Below are 12,081 nucleotides of genomic sequence, written 5' to 3'. Positions count from 1 at the left end.
TTTTTTTATTATTTTGAGATCTTAGGCTGATTTATAAGTGCTGCTCTGGACAGTTACACAGTTTATTTACATTGAGTTGTCTGACTTGAACATAGGTACATGGCAATTAGAAGTCATCATGGCAAGAGAAAAACCACAGCTGGCCCCTGCAGCCAACACAAAAACCAGAGAATGGTGGGGGAAATGTAGAGATAAAGGTGGGGTTTGTTTCTTATTACAAAAGAAAAAAAATAACTTCTGAGTAGTAACAAAGGAATGGAATATTTCACACTGGGAGAAAAGACATCGGGATACAAAATTACAAGTGTTTTGACTCTAGCCCTGTCCCCCTATCCTTCAAGAGCAGAGGTAGGAGACAGTTGAAGCAAACAAGTAATTCTGTAAAAATTACTTAGAAACCCTACAGACTTGATTAAAATCTAAACTTCTATTTTGTTTTTTAAAAATTTAATATACCAAAAGGCCTGCCTTAGAGACATGTTATTCCCACCAGAAAATAACCCCAATATCCCCTCTGTCAAGTAACATGCTCAAGTTGACTAGCCAACTCTTAACATCTCAGCTAACTGAGTAGCTGGGATTATAGGCACAAACCACCATGCCTGGCTTATACTTCTTATAATCTGAGCACTAACCTCTCACTCTGAGGTTTATGTTTTCACTCTCTTTATGGTATCTTTTAATGAACAGAAGTTCTTAATTTTAATTTTGTCAAATGTATCAATCTTTCAAGATTGGCACTAGTGACTTGTTTAACAAATCTTTCCCTACCCCAATGTCGTAAGGATATTTCCTGTATTACATTTGAAAAATTTTAGGCTTTATAGATTGGCTTTTTTTGGCTCTTCATATTTAAGTCTTTAATACATGCGGAATTGATTCTTGTGTACTGTGGGAGGTACGTGTGGATTTTTTGTATCAATGGTATATTATGTGTACATGTCCCAGCACTATTAATTTAACTGCTCATCTTTTCACTGCTGGTGCCAATTTTGTCATAAATCATGTTTCCATATATGTGTGCATCTGTTTCTGGGCTTTCTATCTTATTCTATTGGTCAATTTGTTTATGAATGGGCCAATTCTACACTGTCTTAAATAATATAATCTTTTTTTCTGAGACGGAGTTTCACTCTTTTGCCCAGGCTGGTGTGCAATGGCGCGATCTCAGCTCATTGCAACCTCTGCTTTCTGATTTCAAGTGATTCTCCTGTCTCAGCCTCCCAAAAATAGCTGAAATGACAGGCACCTGCCACCACACACGGCTAATTTTGTATTTTTAGCAGAGACCAGGTTTCACCATATTGGCCAGGCTCAAACTCCTGACTTCATGATCCGCCCCACTCGGCCTCCCAAAGTGCTGGGATTATAGGCATGAGCCACTGTGCCAGGCCAAATAATATAATATTAAACTAAATACTTGATATCTGACAAGGTAAACTGTTATGCTTTGTTATTTTCCTTTAGGAGTATATTGGTAATTTTAAGGCTTTTGTTATTCTATTCAAAGTTCTCATAGGAATTGCACTGCCTCTGTAAATTGTTTTGGGGAGAATTGATATCTTTAACATACTGAATCTTCCAATCCATGTACATGGTGTATTTTCTCATTTATTTAAGTGTTGTTTCATTCATAAATTTGATTAATTATATCCTATAATTCTTGCTTTCCAATATACCAATATTTAACATGCATTTATTAATCTGGAGTCCCACAGAGGATCTTTGAAATCTTAATATTTAATTACATTTCTACCTTGTACAAAATGTTTGAGAAAGGAACTCTGTATTACCTTGGAACAGAATGCCAATGTCATAGACTATCTAACAAGGGACACAGAATGAGGAAACAAGATGATTAACTTCTCCTAAATTGTCTTCACTGTTTTGTGGGAAGTTTATTTCTGAAAGATCATACATCTATTTTGAAGCCAAGTGGAAATTTTGTTGTTGTGCTTTACAAACACTAAGTACTTAAATACTTAATTGAGTAATTCATTTATCATTTGGATTACCCACCATTCACTGTCCTCTGCCTGAAGAGTACAACTGAAAATTGACTGAAAAAGGCTGATATAACTATAAACATTAAGTAATATACAACTGAATGCTTTAAAGATTACTTTTCACTTTCAAAGAACTTGCTTATATTAGAGAACTAGTAAAATAATCTTGCATTTTTGAAGAGAAAAGAACAAAAAACACTCAATATTTATGCCAAGTAATAAATAAGTATTTCTGACAGAAATGATACAGATGCTGACTCTTCATCATATTAGTTGTGGTAGGCTCAAGAACTGATACATTGGTAATTACTAAATACTCTGGAAAAATGAAAAGTATTCTCAAATAAGAGGAATAATCTGAAAAAACTACAAATTACCTGTAGAGTACAATTCATCATCCTTATTATGTAGTCAAACTGTTGATGGTCTAATATTGCCCGGTTTTGCTGGACATGCAAACCCAATTCATCAGTAAGACACTGTCTTGCTGCCTTTCCTTTAAGGGCTCTGAGTGCAGCAGGAAGAGTCTGCGGATAAGAGAGGTACAAATGACCAAATAGTACTACTGGGGAAACAGTAACTTTCAAACAATCATCCTGAAAATTCAAACACATCCTATAATTTATTTCACACAGTTATTAGTAAAATTAAACTCCTAGGGAAGAGGTGATTACTAAGACCAATGATAAAATAGATTTGTAGTTATTTTATTTATAAACCAGCAAGAAATATAATTACGTGATAAATTGAAAAACATTTAATTTCACTTTTTTCCTTCCACTTAACAAAACTGGTTACCAAATTGTTGCTTCAGATCATGAGTGAAGGCATAGATACGTAAGACACCTTCTTTCTATAACTAGTCAATTTTCCATGGCAAGAACAGAAAGAAAAATTAAAACAATAAGAAATACAAGTGATTTTATACTTTTAAACTGGTTGGCTGCTTAATCATTATTCAGCTTTAATTTCTGACTGGAAAGTTCTATAATCCCTTCTTATTTAAATATCATAAAAAGGGAAGAAAAAGGACTCGGAGTTGCAAAAATAGGTATCTCTAGGTGCATGCATTAAAACCCTTTTCACTTTACTATAAGAACATCCATAAAGATGTCTCCTTCAGTCCACCATGTAGGACCTAATTTACTTCACACACAATAATAGTAAGCTTAAAAACCTAAAAAATCAGAACAAAGTAGAAAATAAGAAGGAAGTAGGAGGGCATAGTATCACTACAGGCAGGTGTAAGAAATAGGATGTGAAAGCTGAAAGCAAGAGAAGTGAAGGACTCCAACTATAAGAAAAAACAGAAACCAAAAAGCACAAAATATAAAGAGTACTGGGTCAGTTAGTGTAAAGGTGAACATTTTTACATACTTTACCAGTCCCCGAAAATAGATATTCAGAACTATGACAATGAATCAGTAAGAAAAGGTTATACTATATCCAGCATGTTTTCATTGAAGAAGGCAAGAAAACATGCTCGAAGGAGGCACATTTAAGTTGAATACCATAATCCCTATAATCCATTACATATTCTAAAGAGTCTTTGCAATAAATAAAATTATATTTAAAATGTTAAGTTTTGGTCAAGGGTGTTGGCTCATACCTATAATCTCAGCATTTTGGGAGGCTGAGGCAGCTGGATCACTTGAGGCCAAGAGTTTGAGACCAGTTTGGCCAACATGGTGAAACCCAGCTCTACTAAAAATACAAAAATGAGGTGAGCATGGTGGAGCAGTCCTGTAGTCCCAGCTACTCGGGAGGCTGAGGCAGGAGAATCACTTGAACCTGGGAGGTGGAGTAAGCCAAAATCACGCCACTACACTCCAGCCTGGGAGACAGAGCGAGACTCTGTCTCCAAAAATAAAAAATAAAATAAATAAAATGTTAAGTTTCTAAGCAATATGCCAAAATAGGGTTTTATAAACAATGTTTCAAAGTCAGAGAGAAAAAATTACTACAAATATTTTTCTGGTGGTCAAGCTTGGCCTAACAGCTTTAAATCTTACACACTATTCATTTAAAATAATCCAAACAATGAGAGGATACTTTATTAGGAAAAGGGATAGAATTAAAGAAGAGATCAGTTGGTAACCTCAGCATGTAAATCTGAAAGGGAAATGGTAAATGCTTACTTGGGAAAGATGGTATTTTATTACCTTTTCAGTCTCCAAAATTTTATTTTCAAATATGAATGAGATGCAGTTTCTGACAACTTCTAGTCTCTGTGCACTGTTGAAAACTGTCATCACCTTGTCCATTATCGAAACTAGTAAAGAATATAAAGAAAGCACAAATAAATTAAACTCCTTTGGTAATTACAAAAGCAAAGACTATTACCTCGTCCATTATCAAAACTAGTAAAAGAATATAAAGAAAGCACAAATAAATTAAACTCCTTTGGTAATTACAAAAGCAAAAAGACTATTACTTTAAGATTGTAGGGTGGGCGTGGAGGCTCACACCGGTAATCCCAGCACTTTGGAAGGCTGAAGTGGATGATCCCTTGAGCCCAGTGGTTTGAGACAAGCCTTGGCAACATAGCAATACCCTTCTGTACAAAAAATACAAAATTAGCAGGTATGGTGGCTTGCACTGTAATCCCAGGGACTTGGGAGGCTGAGGTGGGAGGATCACTTGAGGCCAGGAGTCCAAGGTTGCAGTGAGCTAGTATAGTACTACCGAACTACAGCTCAGTGACAGAGTGAGACTGCATTTCTCATTAGAAAACAAACAAATAGCCGCACGTGGTGGCGCATGCCAGTAGTCCCAGCTATTCGGGTGGCTGAGGCTGGAGGATCTCTTGAGTCCAGGAGTTCTGGGCTGTAGTGCGCTATGCCGATTGGGTGTCCGCACTAAGTTCGGCATTAATATGGTGATCTCCTGGGAGTGGGGGACCACCAGGTTGCCTAAGGAGGTGTGAACCAGCCCAGGTTGGAAACAGAGCAGGTCAAAACTCCTGTGCTGATCAGTAGTGGGATCGTGCCTGTGAATAGCCACTGCACTCCAGTCTGGGCAACATAGTGAGACCCCGTCTCTTAAAAAACAAACAAACAAAAAAAACAAAAAGAAAACAAACAAATAAAAACTGTTTATATGACCTACACTTTATTTTTTCCCTTATTACAGAGCATTGAAGGTATTCTATACCATTATTTTGATTACATGTTGAAGTGTCAGGCTAGTTAATTAATAATTTCACAGGATAGGTTCTAAAGAGACACTTAACTCTTTTGCAAATTAATTCACACTGCAAAGCAACGTTGTATTAAAAAAGTAAACATCTATTTTAAACTTTGTTTATAACTAGTAATATTGTTAATATTTCTAAGATACTACCAAAGAAAAACTACATTCCACAAATTATTAGATATTACAAATTTGAATAGAGGAAACTTGAAGGAAAGAAGTGTAAAAAAAGATAAATGATCATGATCAATTATCTGGTATACTGTCTTAGGAAAGTCACTTTTTAATCAAGCAAACTTATCACCTTTCACCTTTTACCATAGGGTTAGAAAATTCTAGTGTATTACTGAGACTACTAAGTTAGTTACCTAAATAAATTTAACTTATTAATATTAGAAGGATATAAATGAAAGTAGTATTTATACAAAATTTATACTTTCACAAAGAACTATACTATGCCATTTGTTTAAATGGTAGTAACAATAATTCTTTTTTTTATATAAATTTAAGGGGTACAAGTACAGTCTTGTCACATGGACAAAATGCACAGCAGTAAAGTTTGGGCTTTTAGTGTATCCATCACCCAGAATAGTGTATATTGTAGCCATTAAGTAATTTCTCATCCCTCACCCCTTTCCTACCCTCCTAGCCTTCTAAGTTTCCAATATCTTATTATTCCACACTTGATGTCCAAGTGTACACATTATTTAGCTCCCATTTATAAGTGCAAATAGTATCAATAATTCTCAAGCCAAAAAGACTACTTGTATTTTTTGGCTACTCTTTGGCATCTAAAGGCACAATCCCTTCACCTTCTTCCATACCTAAGAAGAAAGACTATCATATTTTACTCGTTAGTATTCCTTTCATCTCATCAATACAAAACTTGTATTCTTCAAATAATGTTCTAAACTTTTTTTTTTTTTTTTTGAGACAGAGTTTCGCTCTTGTTGCCCAGGCTGGAGTGCAATGGCACGATCTCAGCTCACTGCAACTTCCGCCTCCCAGGTTTAAATGATTCTCCTGCCTCAGCTTCCTGAGTAGCTAGGACTACAGGCATGTGCCACCACGCCCGGCTAATTTTGTATTTTTAGTAGAGACGGGATTTCTCCATGTTAGTCAAGCTGTCTTGAACTCTCGACCTCAGGTGATCTGCCCGCCGTGGCCTCCCAAAGTTCTGGGATTACAGGCGTGAGCCACCACACTCAGCCTTAAACTTTTTTTTTTTTTTTTTAATCAAAATGACTATAGGCTCATAATAAGCTGCAAAAGTAATACAAAGAAGATCCTTGTACTCATCACCCAGCTTCCTCCTATGGTGACATCTTTCATAACTATGTTTTATCAGAATAAGGAAAACACCTGGCACAATACAACGAACTAGACTATAGACCTTACTTGAATTTTACCAGTTTTCTTCAAATCATTTTTAATCATGTAACATTAATTTTCTGGTTAAACTGATTATTTCACACAACTTTTCTCTTTGAAATGCTCATTCATAATTGTGGGCTCTGGTGCTTCCCACATATATTGGTGGCATAAACTGAATATCTACATTAGAACAGAAAACTTACAATCTCCAATTAATATCACATACTTCAGTGAAAGAGCAACATCTTTAAGTTATGTTTATAAACTTTTAATTCTAAAATATCTTTAGCAGTATTTTAAATTTTCTTTAGGCTGAGTTATTAGAAAACATATTTTCTTCTTTTTTTTTTTGAGGTGGAGTCTTGCTCTGTCACTGAGGCTGGAGTGCAGTGGTGCAATCTTGTCTCACTGTAACCTCTGCTTCCCGGGTTCAAGTGATTCTCAAAGTGTGGGGATTACAGGCGTGAGCTGCTGTGCCCAGCCAGAAAACATTTTCTTATAATAAATACGTTTACTATCTGGAAATTTTCCCTTTGGAGAATCCAACCTAATTCACATTTCATAATGCGAAGAGATCAGTCACCAGATGCTATACACTTGTAAATATACATGCATCTAATTAACCAACTTCAAAATATATCAAGAGAAACTGGAAAAACTGAGAAATGGGCAATTCTACTACTATAATGGGAGACTTTAATATATCTTCTTCAATAGTTGGAAAAAAGAGATAAAATTCAGTAAAGAAAGACAACTCACAAAATTGGAAAAAATTTGCAAATCATATATCCGGTAGAGGGCTTATATATAGGATACATAGAGTATGCTTACAACTCAATTCTAAAAAGACAGCCCAGTTTTAAAATGGGCAAAGAGACACTGAAATGGCCAATAGCACGTGAAAAGATGCTCAGTATCAGTGGCTGAAATTAGAATCTTTATACACTGCCAGCAGAAATGTAAAATGGCACAACTGCTTTGGGAAATGGTTTGGCAGCTCCTCAAAACATTAAACATAGAATTACCATATGACCCAACAATTCCAATCCTAAGTACACACCCAAAAGAACTGAAAACAAGTCTATACAAAATCTTGCACATAAATGTTCGCAGCAGCATTATTCATAACAGCCAAAATGTAGAACCAACTCAAATATCCATCAACTGATAGATAACCAATGTGATACATATCCAAACAATGGAGTATTATTCAGACATTTAAAAAGAAATGAAATACTGATACATGCGACAACACAGATGTACCTTGGAAATATTATGCTAAATGAAAGAAGCCAGTCACAAAAGATTGCATATTGTGTAATTGAATTTATAAAATGTCTGGAATAGGCAAAGCTATGAAGACAGAAAGTAGATTACTGTATAAAGCTGGGGAGGAGGTGTTTGGGGAGGAAATGGGGAGTGACTGCTAATAGGTATGAGGTTTCTATTTAGGTTATAAAAATATTCTCAAATTAAATAGTGATAATGGCTGGAAGAGTCTGTGAATATACTAAAAATTATGGAATTGCACATTTTATACTGGTGAATCTACAGTATGTAACTTATATCTCAATAAAGCTGCTATTTAAAAAAAAGATTCTATGGTGGCAGCAGTTGGGTTATGATTACCTTTGTGGGAGGTAGTAAATAAAACAGGGTTTCTGAGTATTGATAATGCTCTGATTCTAGCCACAGGAGTTTGTTCACTTTGTGAAACTTCATCAAATTGCACACTTTTTCTTTTTGGTCTTATATCTTTGAAAAAGGATTACTTTTAAAACAGACAGACAAATACATACCAACAGGTGGACCTGCTGGCACAACACATTTCTTTTCTACTCGTGTAGCAGGAGGTGCATTCTGGTTCTTAGCAAGATTTTCCTGTATTAATTCCTGAACCCGGGCTTCATTAATCTTTGGGAAAGGAAGAATATGAACTCGCAAGTGGGATCCTTCTGTTGGGCGTGGAACTTTCTGGAATGCCATATGAGGGTTTGGATTCTCCTGTAATATCAGACATAGGTAAAATTACTCAAAAGTTAAAGTAACAATGGCAGGTCACCAGGAAGGGAGTGGGACCTTACAGGGACACAAGCTGAGTGGTTATACACACATTCATATATATGCCATAAAATATGAAGTACCAAAATCTTACTTCTTCTTACATGATCTGTCGGCAGTATCTGATACAGCTGGCATCTGTCTTCCTCTTCCATGAACACTTTCTTTACTTGGTTTCTAGGTCTTCTTGCTATATCTTTGTCTATTTCTCATCTATTTCTCGTCTCCCTAATCTCTTAACAATGTGAATACCTCAGGGCTCAGTCCTTGGGTCTTTTTTCTAGTAACACTTATTCCTTGGTAATCACTTCCAGTCTCCTATCTTTAAACCATAAAAACACCAGTAAGTCACACATTTTTTTCTTCAAGCAAGCTTTCTCCTAAACTCCATACCCACATATTTAACTTTCTATACAGTATTTTCACTTGGATTTCTAAAAAAAATTCTAAACTTATATCCAGAATGGAGCCCTTAATCTTCACCCACCTCTAACCATGCTTTTTTCAGTCTTCCTCACATCAGTATATGGCACATTTATTTTTTCCAATCACTTAGGCAAAAAGCTTAGGTTATCTTTAATGCCATTCTCTAATACCCAATTATCCATTTCTCTGCAGATCTTGTGGACTTTACCTTTAAAACGTTTACAACCTGGCCAGTTTCACAACACTTTGGTTCAAGCCAACACCTCACGTTCCAGCTACAGCTGTAGAACAGTCTCCCAGTCTCCCTGCTTCTGCCTGTACTCCTTCATTCAACACTGCAGACCATGTGATCTAGTTAAGAGTATGTCAATTCATCACATAACCATTCTGTTCATTCCAATAGCTCTTCATCTTACTCACAGTAAAACCCGAAGTTCTCAAAACAACTTACAAGGCCCTACAAGATCTGGCCTTTCTATCTGATGTGTCCTACCATGGTTTCTTTCATTTCGTCTGATCTAGACACACAAAACTCATGTTCCTAACTCAAAGCCTTTGCACTTTACTGTCCTCTCTGCCTGGAATGCCTGTGCTCCATGAATCTGTACAGCATCCTCCTTCCTTTCTTGCATTCTTGCCTCAAAAGCCACCTTTCCCGATCACCTTATCTAAAATTATACTCTCTCCCCCCCAACACGCTCCTTATCCCCATTAAATTTTTCTCTATATCACTTATCACTCCTCACATACTTTATATTTTATTTAACTTGTTTATTATCTATCCTTCTCTCTATAAAACAAAGCTCCATGATGGTAGATGTACACCTACTGCATCTAGAAACTGCCTAGCACACAGCAGTCACTCTAAATCTCTTCCTACTGCATCTTAATGAGGGGGACACAATGTTGAACACACATCGGGACTGCAAAAATTGAATTAAATGTGTCAGCTAATATTTTTATAGACTCTTGGGGTTGGCATAAACTTTTATCTAGTCATCTAGTTAAGCAGGAGTAGATCTCAAAGAATGCAGGTAGAATGGAATCCATTCTTTTATAAAAGTCTCTAGGGAAGGCTGCTTTACAATTATTCTTGACTAATTCTAGCACTTATCCTTTGCAACCAGAAAATTCCTTATTCCCACTGAACGTATGTTATTGATGCTGTAGATTAAATTCAATACTTTCCCATACATCCTCTTGACAGTTATAAATGGCCAACTGCCATCACGTTTTAGGGTTGCTTCCCACAATTCTTTTTGGTTATATGGCCCAAAAGAAAAGGTTGGGCTAAGGCAAATGATATAGTTAGCATGTCTCAGCAATATAATAGAAATAATACTGCTTTAAGTGTCAAAATGCATGGGTTTCAGTTCTTGCTCTACTCCTTATTATCTGATGCAGGACAAACAACTTTGCCTTAAGTTATATACTTAAGCTTATCTTATATAAGGCTCCTTAGAAGGTGAAATCAGATTTAAAATCTGTTCTTGTCAAAGAAGCCCTCATACATGCTCTGTATTTCCCATCTAGCAAAGACAGGGAAAAATAAGTAAGTAAATCCTTAGTCCAGCTCTTAGTAATCACTCTTTCTAAACTACATGTTGAAAAACTGTATTATAATTCTGTCTGGAATTAACACCAATGACACTGGCCTGTAGTGTCTAAAACTGCCCTTTTCAAAAAGTAGTATTTCCGTTCTTCTCTGTTCTTTAGGATTGACTTTTACACATATCTTGTCTTCTCAAAAATAATAAATATCAATTCTCTAAAACATATTGGATAGATATCTTTTTTCAGGCTGGTCAGGTAATTCACGTAGATCTTGAGATCTGAATTTTTTAAAGTATATTCATTACTTTGGTTTCTATTTACACTTTCTTTGTAATAAAAATTAAAACTTTAAATACATTTCCCATGAAGTAAATATTTATTATAATAAAATTTAAAACATGGAAATATAAAAGTAGAAATAATTTTAGTAATGCCAGTATTTTTTCTAGTTATATATATATGTTTTTCTCTATCACTATATATCAGCCTTCTGTCTTGTTCCAAAAATGACTTAGGGTGGTTTAGAAAGAGCAGGATGCATTGGACAGGCACAGTGTCTTATGCTTATGTAATCTCAGCACTTTGGAAGGTCAAAGTGGGCAAAGCACTTTGGACCAGGAGTTCAAGATCAGCTTGGGCAACATAGTGAGACCTCATTTCTACAAAAAAATAAAAAATTAGCCAGGCCTGGTGGTGCCTGCATGTAGTCCCAGCTACTCAGGGGACTGAGGGAGGAAGAGAGTTTAAGCCTGGGAGATAGAGGCTGCGACAAGCTGTGATTGCACCACCACACTCCAGCCTGGGTTACAGAGTGAGACCTTGTCTCAAGAAAAGAAAAAGAAGAATGCACATATCACTTCTAGTCAAAATTTCTAAAGAGCTTGCCCTGTAATTTGGCAAGTTCATCCTAAACTTTATAGGGACATACAAAGACCAAAAACAGTCAAGGAAATTCTGAAAAACATTTAAGTGAGAGAGTTAAGATTTCCAGATATCAAAACTTACATAAACCTTTAATAATATAGTACAATTGTTATTAGTGAAGGGTTAAAAGGACAAATGGAACAGAATAGAGAGCCCCAAAACAGGATTATATGAGAAAATATGATAGAGACAGGTGGCATGACAATTCAGGGAGGAAGGTTAGACAATTCAATGAGAAAGGTAGTATAGCAATGAATTTTTACTTTATGATCTCTGATTTTAGAACGCCTAGTTTCAAATCCTAGCTTGGCCACTTACTAGTAGTGTGATCTGGTGCAGTGTCAGTTCACTTACCCCTGTGTTTTAGTTTCCACATCTGTAAGGAAGATAATAATATAGCACCTATTTCATAAGGTTCTTACGAGTATTGAACGAACTATTACAGTAAAGCTTTTAGAACACACACACACACACACCGCCCCAGAATGAATCTAAAGTCTGTTTTCTAAAAGTTTAAGCTACATTCATTTAAAAAATATTTATT

The 12,081-nt window shown here is 35.8% G+C and overlaps 1 protein-coding gene across 4 annotated transcripts in view; it reads right to left on the bottom strand.

The window, feature by feature from the left end:
• SBF2 (SET binding factor 2) overlaps window positions 1-12,081 on the bottom strand; it is a 472,399-nt gene that overhangs the window by 180,757 nt on the left and 279,561 nt on the right. For all 4 annotated transcript variants that reach the window (XR_010338354.1, XM_012456679.3, XM_012456682.3 and 1 more), the window contains exons 14-16: window positions 8,372-8,576; window positions 4,169-4,278; window positions 2,384-2,533 (exon numbers count right to left, since the gene is read on the bottom strand). Coding sequence is in view for 3 of the 4 variants with exons in the window: in XM_012456679.3 (XP_012312102.1) it covers window positions 2,384-2,533; window positions 4,169-4,278; window positions 8,372-8,576 (465 nt within the window). In the remaining variant the exon portion in view is untranslated. The remainder of the gene's footprint in view (window positions 1-2,383; window positions 2,534-4,168; window positions 4,279-8,371; window positions 8,577-12,081) is intronic.

Source organism: Aotus nancymaae, unplaced genomic scaffold (genome assembly GCF_030222135.1).
Source record: "Aotus nancymaae isolate 86718 unplaced genomic scaffold, 86718_ANA_hifiasm-v0.15.2.pri h1tg000059l, whole genome shotgun sequence".
NCBI lineage: Eukaryota > Metazoa > Chordata > Mammalia > Primates > Aotidae > Aotus > Aotus nancymaae.
Note: the sequence above shows the minus strand (reverse complement) of the source record. Positions and strands in the feature narration are given on the sequence as shown.